We start from the raw sequence: 12,682 nt of genomic DNA, 5'->3' as shown, positions 1-12,682 counted from the left end.
TGTGGTCCCTTTAATGTGCACATGGTTTCTCCTGCAACAATCTTTTAAGGTCCTTCTTTTTTTCCTGAAGGAGGGCATGCTGCTTTTCTCAATGCATATGTATTGCTGGGAACGGTTCTTGATCCAATATCCTTTTATCTATTAATTTGTCTAGAATGTGCACTTACTTTTGAAGTTCTTTTGCAGGGTAGCCCTGACCGTTGTTGTTCCACCAGCAAATCTACAAAGAGTCTTACAAAAAACATTGTGCGACTTTCTTGTTGGGTGAAGACACCCACATGCTGCTGCCCAGGTTCTCTGGTGGTGGTGCTTCACAATCCGCTCCATGTTTCTTGATTTAAAACTACAGCAGTATGGGCTTCTTACCTTTGACCCATATCATTAGTTCAAGATTCAGAAAGCCCATATAAGTTAGCTATATGGTCATTTCTGAGTTCAACACCTCTATTGCTTGAACCCATTTCCCTGGTTGAGGTCTCTGTTGCAACAAGACAAATCCATTGCTAGCTTAGATATATGTATATCTTTTTACCCTTAGGACTGGGATTACTTGGAAATAGTACTTTTTAAAAAATTGCGTTTTATTTGTAATTCCAACAACAATATTCCGAATTATAGGATACAAGTAACAGATCTTCCACATAAACCTCATATATCAGCAGTTAGTACAATTACAATCCATTATGGCAATCTTATCCAGAGCTTCTCTGTAGTTCACAGGCGAAGAAATTATTTCATACTGTTTTGTTACCCATCCACAATTTAGCAAGTCACCTCAGTCATCTACCTTTTATCACCTTTAGTCGTCCTCCACCTCCTCGCGGCCCCCTCTCGGGTCCCCCTATGTGTGACAATGGTGGATCGAATAACTGCACATGGAGGTTACATAGAATTGCCACCCTCTGCCTCCCCTTTCGTCTTACAAATCAAGTACATTTGATAAGGACTCCATTAGTTCTTGGGGCGGAGCTGTGGCGGGGAAAGTTAATTATATTATACGTATCAGTTTGAGTGTTGCAATAGGCCATATCTCGATGCCATTTGCTCAGTGTAGGAAGTGGTCCTCTATCCCATCGCATCGCCACAAAACGCTTCCCATAGCAACTAGCCTCCTGACTTCCTTTCCCACATCCCTATCATATCCTAACAATGCTAACAGTGGTGTAGATCTGAGCTTTATCCGTTATCTGCTCTAACTCAGCAAATATATTTGACCAGAACTCTTGGATGCCTGGGCAGGCCCATGCCACATGCTGTAAGTCTGCCTCCTCCGCCCCATATCTTGGGCACTCAGCCGAATCCCGGAGTCCATATTTCCGTAACCTGGCAGGGGTGTAAAACTCTATTAAGCTATTTAAAATGGATCAATCTGTGCCTCCCGTTTAAGGAGATAGTTTGTGCCTGAGCAGCAGTAACGCCATTGCTTATCGGTTAATGTGTTGCCTATGTCTCTCTGCCAATCAACTCTGGCCTTTAGTGCTCCAGGTGTCCGAGCCTCTTGTGCAAAAGCGTATAATCTAGTTACTAATTTAGTTCTCGATGTCCCCTCTATCACCCAAGTGAGAGGGCGAGCTCTATAATTCTGATATTCCATGAGGGGGGTCTTCACCTCTGTGCCTGCTGCGCACTTTTCCCATGCTGGCATTCTACCATCTCGAAAAAACTCCCCAACCTCGTTAAGTCCCAGCTTCCTGAATACCCCTATTGAGCCTTTATCTTGGCTCGGCGGGAACCAATTGCACCACTCTATCTTCACCTGAGGGGAGTACAACAGAGGAAATGCCTGCCTGTTCGTCAATTTATGCCAAGCATCTACTATGGTATTCACCGAGTCTGTAACACTATGCCTTCTCTTGGGGGAAATAAACAATTGCTGTGGTAGCTGGTGTGGTTTTGATACATCACGCTCAATGTAAGCATACAGGGCATTGTGTGGGCCATGAATCCAACTGTACGCTATCATACCCCTTGCAACTTCGTAATATATCTCCCACCGTCATATGGTAACTACATCCCATCTGACTGTGGGTTGTTTTCCAGCCCATGCCAACCTAACCAGCATCGATTTCAGCGTCATGAACACTGTATTCGGGAGCAGAATAGGAATATTTTGGCAAAGGAAAAGAAATCTCAGTAGGACCATAATCTTCATCAGGGCTATACGCCCAATTAGGGAAAGTGGAAGTCTGATCCACCTATTTACTGCTTCTGACAACTTTTGTATCAATCTGCCATAATTCTCCAGTAAAACCACCGATGGATCTGTATGCAGCTGAATCCCCAAATATCGGACAGAATCCTCCATCCACTCAAGTGGAAACTCAATCTGAACCAGGGTCGTGGCAGAAGTAAGAGGGAATATCAGTGATTTGCTCCAGTTTATGTGGGACTATGAAGTAAAACCTGCCGCCACATAACTGCCCTGTAATCTGCAAGTGGTAAGCATTGGGATGTTAGGGACTAGATAGGTTTCCTGTAGAATGGCTATGTCCACATGATTGCATTTTAGATATGCGATGACTGTCCTCATCTTCCCGTAATCGTTGAGGCCTCTGACATGCCATGTCAGAAGCCTCAAGGTCATGCGCTGAGTAACAGTGCCCTGTTCTGATTCAACCCTCGCCATGTGAAATGTGTAGGTGTTGTAATAATCACTGCAATATCAGACATCGTGCCGACCATAATCGTATGGCGGAAACAACATTAAACAACAAAACACTCCCAATCCCACACTCCCATCCCACGACAAGCAAATCCACAACTGGCATGTCGTCCCCTCCCACAACAAGCAAACCCACAACTGGCATGTTGAATGTTCCATAATCTACCCCAATCCCACCCATCTGTAATTCAGTAGTTTGGCTATCACCTGGCGAGGCGGTGCACCCAGGTGTGGTTTGGGAGCCAGCAAGTGGTGGGCACATGCCACTACAAAAATGTTTGAAAATGTCTTTCGGCCTAGTAGTCTAATCAGAAGTCTTTCCACAAAAAGTTCCATATTATCGATAGCCGTCGATTCTGCTATGCCCACCACTCGTATATATTGCTTCTGTGAGAGCAGGCTTCGAGATCCTCAACCTTCGCCCCCAGTGCAGCCACTGTCTTGTCCATCCGCACCTGCAACTATGAGCTGGAGTTACAGTTGTCCTCTAACATGGAGATTCTGCCTTCAGCCTCGTCCACTCCACCTGCTTATCCAGCCGTTCAGTCATTCTATCCATCCTACAGGATGGAGAGTCAATTTTACTGTTGATCGTCGCTAAACTACTTTGCATTGCTGCTAGGATATGACACAGCTCAGGTTCAGCATCTGACTCCTGGTTCCCAGCTCCTCTCTGCACCCATCTCTGCTTCTAGGGGTCTACCGCGCCTCAAACAGCAATTTTGTTTGCATTTTATCTGTCTTCCCCATCTTGCTGTCCGTGGCACAGAGAACCCTTCCGCTATTTCTGGGCATGGCCCCCTTACATTCTGGGCCTCTCAGTCTACTCCGTCGCTGCCCCTCTTGGTACAGGCGGACCCCCCCACAGCTGCCTCCAGCTTCCACAGTGACCCCCCTCCCAGCAGCCGGGGCCACAAGCTGGTCACTCTTCCGGCCCAATCCCCCGCATGGGACCCCAAGGTAAAAGCCACCGCCGGGCCCGCGGAAGCGCAACGCCTCCACACCACAGATCGTCTCTGTTGCAGCTCCCCTGCCGCGATTCTAGCTGCGAACTGTGCTCCCCGTCTTGCCGCAGTTCATCAGCAGTATCAGCTGTGCCTTTTTTGGGTTACAAAGCCTTCGTAGGGCTGCAGGATTATTTAGGATTGTGTAGCGGCCACAGGAGCAGAGTTAACCCGCGGCCATCTTGTTACTTGGCAAGCTCTACCCCCCCCACTATTTGATGTAGATAAGTGGGTTACTGCTTTAAAAACAGAGATACTTTTGTTACTTGCACTTCATAAATTGTAATCCTTCTAAAATAGAGCAATGACCTCTGGAGGACAAGTGACTCCTACACCTTCTAACCCTCACTGACTTGTATAAAAGTGTCCTGACCACTGATGTACAAATGCGTATGATTTACTGTCAATGTAATGAGTATGTGTGATATAAAGCACTTTGATACCCTCCATTTTGATCAGTAGTGTTATAATAGAAGAAAACATAGTATTTAAATTATTTTCTGTAAATACTGGGATAGACATACTCATCCGACATTCTCACATTGAATGTATATTGCTTATATTCAGAGACTGAACAAAGTGAAAGGTGTGCTTCTCTTAGGTGTGAAGTGCTGACAAGCTGTGTGCCTTTGCACTCCACTGCATTTTGCACCTAGGTGTGAGCCAAGGATGCCCCCAACTAAAGGAGGCCTGATGGCCCTTTAAATTAGGCCTTTGTAATGGGCCCAGCTTGAATCTGAAATTAAACAAAAACAAACCTGGCAGCCTGCACGCTGTTGCTCGGATCAGAAAGCAGACAACGTGTCTGAAAATTACACCGGGACAAGTTCGGCATTTTACAGTGGGGTCCAACTTCTTTGGCAGGGTGGACAGCGTGCCCCCTGTGAAAATAGAGGAGGACGCCGTCCACCCGCGTGTACCCCCGACTTGTACCCTGTCTAAAACAAAATAATGATAAAACTGTGGGCGAATGTACGTGAAATTACTCCTTTTGGAGGGCGACAAGCTCTTTTGAGAATTCCCCACAAAACTGACAGTAAGAAATCGCATGCCATGCTTTGCTGCAAGCGCCCCTATCTCGGTACACAGGTGGAGGCAGCCTTTCGTCTCATTTGCCCGCACACTTAAAGCAACAGAAGAAAACAAGGTTGGTGCACGCGATTTTCATTCCAGTAATTAAAGTTATCGAGATCAATACAGGCGCCTTGCGACAAGCAGAGAAGCGGGACCCCTAAACAGATCATGTAATTTGGAACAAAAAACAGAGTATATGCATCATCACTGGTGTTATATGGCAGGCACTCCCTAATAACAGTTAAACAGTACACAGCTTTGCGTTAATCCTTATTCTGAAGCAATTTGCAAATTTACAAAAATCTGTTTTTATAATTTATAACGATGGTGTTCTATCAATTACTCAAATGAGAAAAAATGAGGAAATGCTTAACTTACTCGAAAATAAAACTCCTCATTCCATTTAGGATTCAGCGTCTGAAAGAAAATATATTTATATTATAATTAACAAAATGCACGAAATTTATAGGTAATCGTTACTTCTACATATACATGATACATTTTTCACTGTTAAAAATAGCTTAAATAACAATTATCTTTAAAAATAAAGTTGCAAACTGTCTAAATTTGACATTATCTTGTACAAAAAAAATCGTCCCAGATCAATGGATTGAAAACACATCCCTTCGGTGACCTCTGCCTGGGAGATTTCTGGTGCGTCAGAAGGTTTAAGAATAGATTTTTGGCTAAAAATAGCTATCTTTTTCCAAAAGAGGGGTCATATGAGACCTATGCAGGAAACCCCTACTGATGACTCTGGAACATTCCACAGTTAAGCCTCACATAACACTCTCGGGGGCGAAAGTCAAGGATTTTTCGCAAGACGCCGCTGCAGAGAGCGCCACGTCCTGGCAGCGGACTGTGAACGCGAGGGAGCGCTTGAATGGCCATTTTCCCCGCTTGCATTAGGGCCCCTGTCATCCTTACTACGCCCCAGGCGTAACGCGGGCATTATTTTAACGTACTTTCGGAGCGCGGAAGATACCATGCAGGGCTACTAAAGTAAACTTCGTACAATACTTATATGGAGAGGACTTTCCTGTCCTAATGAATGAAAGGGAACTCGTTATATTAACGTAACTCACACCTGCAAACATCAGCAAGGGGACGAGTAATAGGCAGGCGTTCTGCTGCTCTGATTAAAGCCCTACGTCAACAGATGTCCAGCCGAAACTTCAGCGGATGGCCGAGCCCTGCTGAACACAGTGTACTGGAAGGGAGCTTCACAGGCAGGGACCATGGTGCAAAGGGCGTGAGATATTAGAAACGGGCCTGATAAGGCAAGCAAGGGATGAGCTTTATATACAATAATGAGGGTTACCCCGGTCTCCATCAGACACTTAAGAAGGAGTAACACAGGATGTAGGAGGTCCCACTATTTGACGATATAGACAGGGGCTGGGTATGTAAAAGTAGGACGGTGTGTGTAAGGATGTATAGGCATAGGTCGAGCCTGTCCGCAAGTTGCTCCATCAACAATCAATAGTTATGTAAATAAGGGGCCTATGCCCCTCTTGAACAGGTTCAACAACAGGCAATATTAAGTTCAAGCGATCAGGCTCCTGCAGTGATGGAGAATACACAGTCTGGTTGTCACTAGTAAGGTCACTTCTACGCCTGAGATTTGGAAAAATCAGCAGATCTATAAATTCGTGCAGGAAGTGAGATGTGCAGAGTTAGGCAATGTGATCTCAATGGCTTTCAACATCTGCCCCATAGTATCCCAAGGTGGGGCAGTGCCACATAACATGTAACAGATGACAGCTTGGCGGAGCCCAGTGCCAGTTCCGTGACTGGGGGAGTAGTTTGGCTTTGTGTGATCTCTCATGGTCTAGTACCAAAAAGAGAATATTTTTGAAGGACAGGGAATTCAGCTTTCTCCCTGACGGGCAAGACAACTTATATCACAACCAACTTCAACAACTGCATGGCCATGGTAGCAGACTGGATGTGAATCAACTGCCTGAAGCTCAACTCTGACAAGGAAGTAGTGGTCTTCATTAAAAAGACCGCCTACTGGGACTCCATCTGGTGGCCGTCAGAGCAAGGACCAACACCCCCACACACAGATGACACAAGAAATTTAGAGATCATCCTAAATGACAGGCTCAACATGATGGCACAAGTCAACGCAGACAGCAGCTCCTGCTTTCACATGCCTCACATGTCACAAAAGATCTTCAAATGGTTGCCACATAACACCAGACAGACCATCACGCAAGCACTCATCACCAGCAGGTTGGACTAAGGTAATACTATGCCGGAATCTCCAAACAACTCCTACACAGACTCCAGACAATCCAGAATGCTGCTGGAAGAGTCATACTCAACCTCTCATGCTGCACTGCTATCATGCTGCACCTCAAGAAGCTTTACTGGCTGCTCAATCACACGAGCAGCTAATTCAAATTTCACGCACACTTACAAAGCCCTATACAACACAAGAACTCATACACTTTCACCAGCCTACCAGACACCTTTGCCCTACCTCACTCTCACTTGCACACACACTCCACATCCACAAAATCAGAGCAGAAGGTCAATGACATTCCTCAACACATCCGTGTCTCCTCCTCACTCGAGTTCCCCAAGAAGCTGAAGACCTAGCTCTTTGATTAAAGGCCAAGGGGAGCACACACCTACACACATGGCCAAGCACCTGGAAATACTCACAGGTGATTAATGAGCTATACCAATCGACAGAGACATAACTTTACTCGCCTCAGAAGCTGATTATGCGTTTCAAGGAACAATACTCATCAGGGTACTACTTCCCTATGGCCGCCTGCCACTACCTTTTGGGATCATGGTCAATTGTGTTTACAAGGACATTATGGAGTCCAGATACTAGATCTCTAGAAGTAACTTGTTGAAGTATACTTCCAGATCAGAGAGTTCAGCAAGGCCACAGTCATTTGTGGTTCCAAGCAACTGTGTATACAATACATGAATCTGCAGTATTGTGGCATGACCATTTTAACTACCATTCAGCTAGCAGCAAATCTAACGATACAAGTATCCCAACCTGGAACTGGCCCACACAAATTGTTAGAAATGGGGTCTCTAGTTTACAGTGATTTGCGCCCAGTCCAAGTAGGGACCCTCACTCTAGCCAGGGTACGGAGCCACACAGCTAAGATAACCCCTGCCCACCCCCCTGGTAGCTTGGTTTAAGCATTCATGTTTATCTCTGAGGCAATGTGTAAAGTATTTTTACGGATATACAGTAACAAAGTGAAAATCCCACAAAAGTACTCCATACCAGTTTAGAAAAAATAGCCAATATTTATCTGAGTAAAACAAGACCAAAATGACAAAAATCCAACATACACAAGTAAAAATACACATTTTCAAAGGTTAAATCTTAGTAAAGCGCTTAGAAACACTAGCTGGAACTGGGGAGGTGAGGCGTCTGTTCCATATGGTTACAAGGCAGGGGTCAATGAATCCAGCCTGTCGAAACCGAAGGCATCAACTTTGCCGTGTTGGGACCACACCACAGGGCCAAAGATGCTGCGTGGAGTCAGAGCCGGGTGCCACGGACGTCTGTGATACATCGCTCTGGACTCACACTGTGGCGGGACTTTGGAGGCGCTGCAGCGGCATCAGTCACGGTCTTTGCACTCAGCGGGGACCATGACTCTGGTGTAGGAAGCAGCATAGAGTTGGACAGCAGCACCGGTTTCCCAAGTCGCTCTGGAGTCGATGTGCTTAGTTTCTTCTTACCTGCACAGAACTCACTCCCAAAGGCCCAGGAAGAAGATTTTCACTCTCAGCAAGAGAGCCCATGTGCTGGCAGATGAAGTCTTTGATGTCCCTGAGACTTCTATCAGGAGAAAAGCTTAGTTAAAGCCCTTAGAGAACCTTTGGAAGCAGGACGTAGAAAGCAAAGTGGACCCTTTCACTCCCAGGACAGAAACAGCAAGCCAGCACAGCAAAGCAGAAGGCAGAGTGGCAGTCCCCCCTACAGAATCCAGCTCTTCGTCCTGGCAAACTGTCTTCAGTCCAGAAAGATTCTAACTTTGTGGGGTGTGAGGTCCAGTACTTCTACCTATTTCTGTCTTTGAACTAGGCAAGCTTTAATGACAGTCTTTGTAGTGCCCTTCCTTTCCTGCCCTGGCTCTAGACACACTCCAGGAGGTTGGAGACTGCTTTGTTTAAGGACAGGCACAGACTTATTCAGGTGCAAGTATCAGCCCCTCCCCACCGCACTAGATCAGGAAGACCTGTCAGGATACGCAGGGCACAACACAGGCACCTTTATGTGACTGTCTAGAGTGAATCCACAAACAGCCCAACTGCCATCCTGACCCAGGCGTGTATTCCACAGCCAGGCAGAGGCACAAATGGTTAAAAAAGAAAATACCCACTTCATAAAAGTGGCAATTTCAAACTTACAGTTTAAAAACCAACTTCACCGAAAGATGTATTTTTAAATTCTGAGTTCAGAGACTCCAAACTCCATGTCTCTATCTGCTCCCAATGGGAATTACACTGAAGATATTTTAAGGCAACCCCCATGTTGCCCTATGGGGGAAGAGAGGGGCCTTGCAATAATGAAAAACAAATTTACCAGTATTTCACTATCAGGACATGTACAACTCACCAGTACATGCCCTACCTTTTAAATACACTGCACTCTGACCATGAGACTATCTTGGGCTTACCTTAGGGGTGACTTATATGTAGTAAAAGGGAAGGTTTAGGCCTGGCAAGTGGGTGCACTTGTCAGGTCGAAATGGCAGTTTAAAGCTGCCCACACAGACACTGCAGTGGCAGGTCTGAGACGTTTACAGGGCAACTCATGTGGGTGGCACAATCAGTGCTGCAGGTCCACTAGTAGCATTTGATTCACACGCCCTGGGCACACATGGTGCACTATACTAGGGACTTACTAGTAAATCAAATATGATCGACAAGGAAAAACCAATCACCAAAACCATTTAGACAGAGAGCACTTGCACTTCAGCACTGGTCAGCAGTTGTAGAGTGCCCAGAGTCCCAAAGCCAACAAAAATGAAATTCAGCACATGATCAAATATTCCACCACAAATGATACCCTTAAATAACCACCTGGACCTTTTCACCAATTTGCCACTTATTTTGGTTCCTGCATTTTGTCACAGGGGCATGCTGGCATGAAAATAAAAACCTATTTGAAAGAATCTGGGTTACATGTTGGGAGGGGGTGAAACTCTTCCTAAGTAGCATCCGCATTCCTTGTCAGCGTGAAGTCACAAGCAAATCCCAAATTAACCTGTGCTCAACCCGGATACCTTGGCACACCGTGGCAAGTTTAACTTAGAGGTTTAACTTATCTATGCAGCACTTAAGGCAATAATAAAGTGAAAAAACAGCACAAGAAAAATCCCACACCCATTCAGAAAAAAAGGAGTATTTTTAATATTTAAAACAAGACCAAAACAAGAAAAATCCAATCAGTAGAACTGGCGATATGAATCCTTAAAGATTTTAGTGAAAATAGCACCAAAAAGCACAAAGGGCCAACTGTGGTTATCTGGTTGCACAAAACTGGGACAAGGTCCGGGCAACCACAAAGGGGAGCAGGCCGGATACAGGGGCCCATTTAGGCCTGCCGAACAAGAGTATCTTAAAGCTTGGCTGCGGAGCATTGCGGGGTCCCTTGCTGAGGATGCTTTGAGCATTCAAAGCCCTTTTGCTGGTAAAGTCAATGCAGCAGAGGCAATGCAAAGATTCTGCTTGGGGTTGCGCCACGCAGCACAGAGGTTGCATTGGTACTGCTGGGTCCACAGACTGGCTAGTAGACCACCTTTAGGCCCACTTCCAAGGGTCAAGGACAGGATGGCAACACTTGAGGGCAGCACTCACAGAGTCCAGGTGCAGGATTCCAGGTTGTTGGAAGCCTGTTTCATCCCTGGAGCTTCTGATCAGGAGGCCAGCCAACCAACCCGTGTGACTACTTTGGGGTACTGTGTTCAGAGTTGCAGGTCCAGTCCTTCTCACTTGGCAAGATGGTGACCCGATGTAATCAGACTGGGGCACAGAAGTATGCCCACAATGGCTTCACAGTGGTGAAAGGCAGCTGACAAAGGTTCTTGTGCTGGAAGAAGGATTACAAGTAAAAGCTGGAAGCCTTCAGGCATACCCCTTTTGATTGGAATTGGACAGGATTAAAAAAGAAATTAAACTGGGTCATTGGCTTTTGGTAAATTCATTTGTGCTTTGAAAATAAGCCTTTAAGCAGATCTAGTGTCTCCATTGACCAGCAGTGCTTCCCCAGATTGCCTCATACCCACCACAGAGGTGGACCAGCATCACAGATGGTTCAAGCATGTCAGCCTGGTACAAAACACACCTGGGACTCATGTAACTGAGACCTATGGCAGCCTCTCTACAGGCCAAGATGTGAACATCTACATTAATTAAAGATATGGGACAACAGCTATTGGAGTCCAGTGGGCCCTTCCCTTTCTTTAGAGGGAATGATATGAAATGTCAGAGACCATAGCCTGTGCCTCCTTCAATACTGCATGCAGCATGGGGACTAGACGTTTCTTTTCAGTTTTATAGAATTCACTCAGGAATCCATCCTTCCCTGGAGCCTTACATGTGGGAAGAAATGCTATCACATCTGATATCTTCTCAGGTGTGAGAGTTGGGGGATAGGGTAGCAATGCCCCAGAAATTCAGTCTCTGCAATCACATCAGTTGCATCAGAGCTATGCAGGGAAAAGAGGCAAAGGCATCCGAGATCTCAACTGGGTGTACTAATAGCATGTCCAAGCAGTTGGTTGCGAACAGCTGCAACTACACTCTGCGATTCATTCTGGTACAACTAAAATGTCAAAAGCCTCCAGCTGTTTTCTCTGCACTCATAGTGGCATTGAACAAGTTTAACCGGAGCACATTCAGTAACGAGATATCAAACTAAATTTTCAAATCTGGTTCTCTCGACCAACTTTAAATCTTGCCCAGCTAAGTCCCCAGTCATGAGACCAGTCCAGGCTGTGTTTTCAGCAGCCCACAAAATGTGGGTCTAAGTGACATACTCCCCCATTCTCCTCCCTAGGCACCCAAATGTTTGACGTCAGCACCTTAATAATAATAATAAATAATAAACAATGTGTAAAGTGCATGGCACTTCGAAGAAGTGTCCCAGCGCTGACCTTCTCGTCAGAGAGTCTGTATTTTGTGGCCTGCATCACTCAAACAGGTTATGTGAGATAGATGAGAAGTCTGTACAGCCCATACGGAATTTTAGTTGTAGTTCAATGGACTTCTCACTAGCATGAGAGAAACAAACATGTGACAGTGCAACCATCCAGGCTAACAGTCAGTCCGCAACAATGTGCCTCACAGTTTTGAGTGGAAAGAGTAATTTCCATCTTTAGGATAAAGGAGACGCCATGCACCGATTAGGTTGTGGTCTAACATCACTTTTCGCATTATTCACAATCATTATGATGACTTCTGTCAATAGGATTTCCTCTATCTAGGGAAGGATCAGATTACAGAAGCCTCCTACAACCAATCTAGCAGAGGCAAGTTCTGTGAGAACACGGCACAGAAAGAAAATGACTTTTCACATGTTTTAGGTCTGCACAGTGATCCAATTTCTGCAATTACGTGTCAACGCCTCACACTGGGAGTCGGGTCCAGTTGTACAATTACTACTGATAACAAGCCCTACCAATTCACACTGCAGCTTAGCTGCCCCTCTGTAACAACTGGACTTCCTAAATCTAAGGCACATATGTGGCATTGGTACTCTGATCAGCAGTGATGGCTCAGATAGTGTGTAGGCAAAAAACATTCATGAAAAATATTTTCAGTGTCACAGAACTAGATGAGGAGGCTATATCTGCAGATGTAAGGGGCAACAGATTAGTAGAAGTGTCCAGAGTAAGGCTAGCACACTAGATCAGCGACAGTGTAACCACAAATGAGCAAGGGTAAGCAG

General features: G+C 45.6%; 1 protein-coding gene across 4 annotated transcripts in view; it reads right to left on the bottom strand.

The window, feature by feature from the left end:
• NEDD4L (NEDD4 like E3 ubiquitin protein ligase) overlaps positions 1 to 12,682 on the bottom strand; it is a 945,521-nt gene that overhangs the window by 529,184 nt on the left and 403,655 nt on the right. For all 4 annotated transcript variants that reach the window (XM_069220149.1, XM_069220140.1, XM_069220132.1 and 1 more), the window contains exon 4: positions 5,119 to 5,157. In XM_069220149.1, the coding sequence (XP_069076250.1) occupies positions 5,119 to 5,157 (39 nt within the window). The remainder of the gene's footprint in view (positions 1 to 5,118; positions 5,158 to 12,682) is intronic.

The sequence above is a fragment of the Pleurodeles waltl genome, chromosome 1_1, assembly GCF_031143425.1.
Source record: "Pleurodeles waltl isolate 20211129_DDA chromosome 1_1, aPleWal1.hap1.20221129, whole genome shotgun sequence".
NCBI lineage: Eukaryota > Metazoa > Chordata > Amphibia > Caudata > Salamandridae > Pleurodeles > Pleurodeles waltl.
The sequence above is the reverse complement of the archived record's forward strand: the minus strand, read 5'-3'. Positions and strand labels throughout refer to the sequence as shown.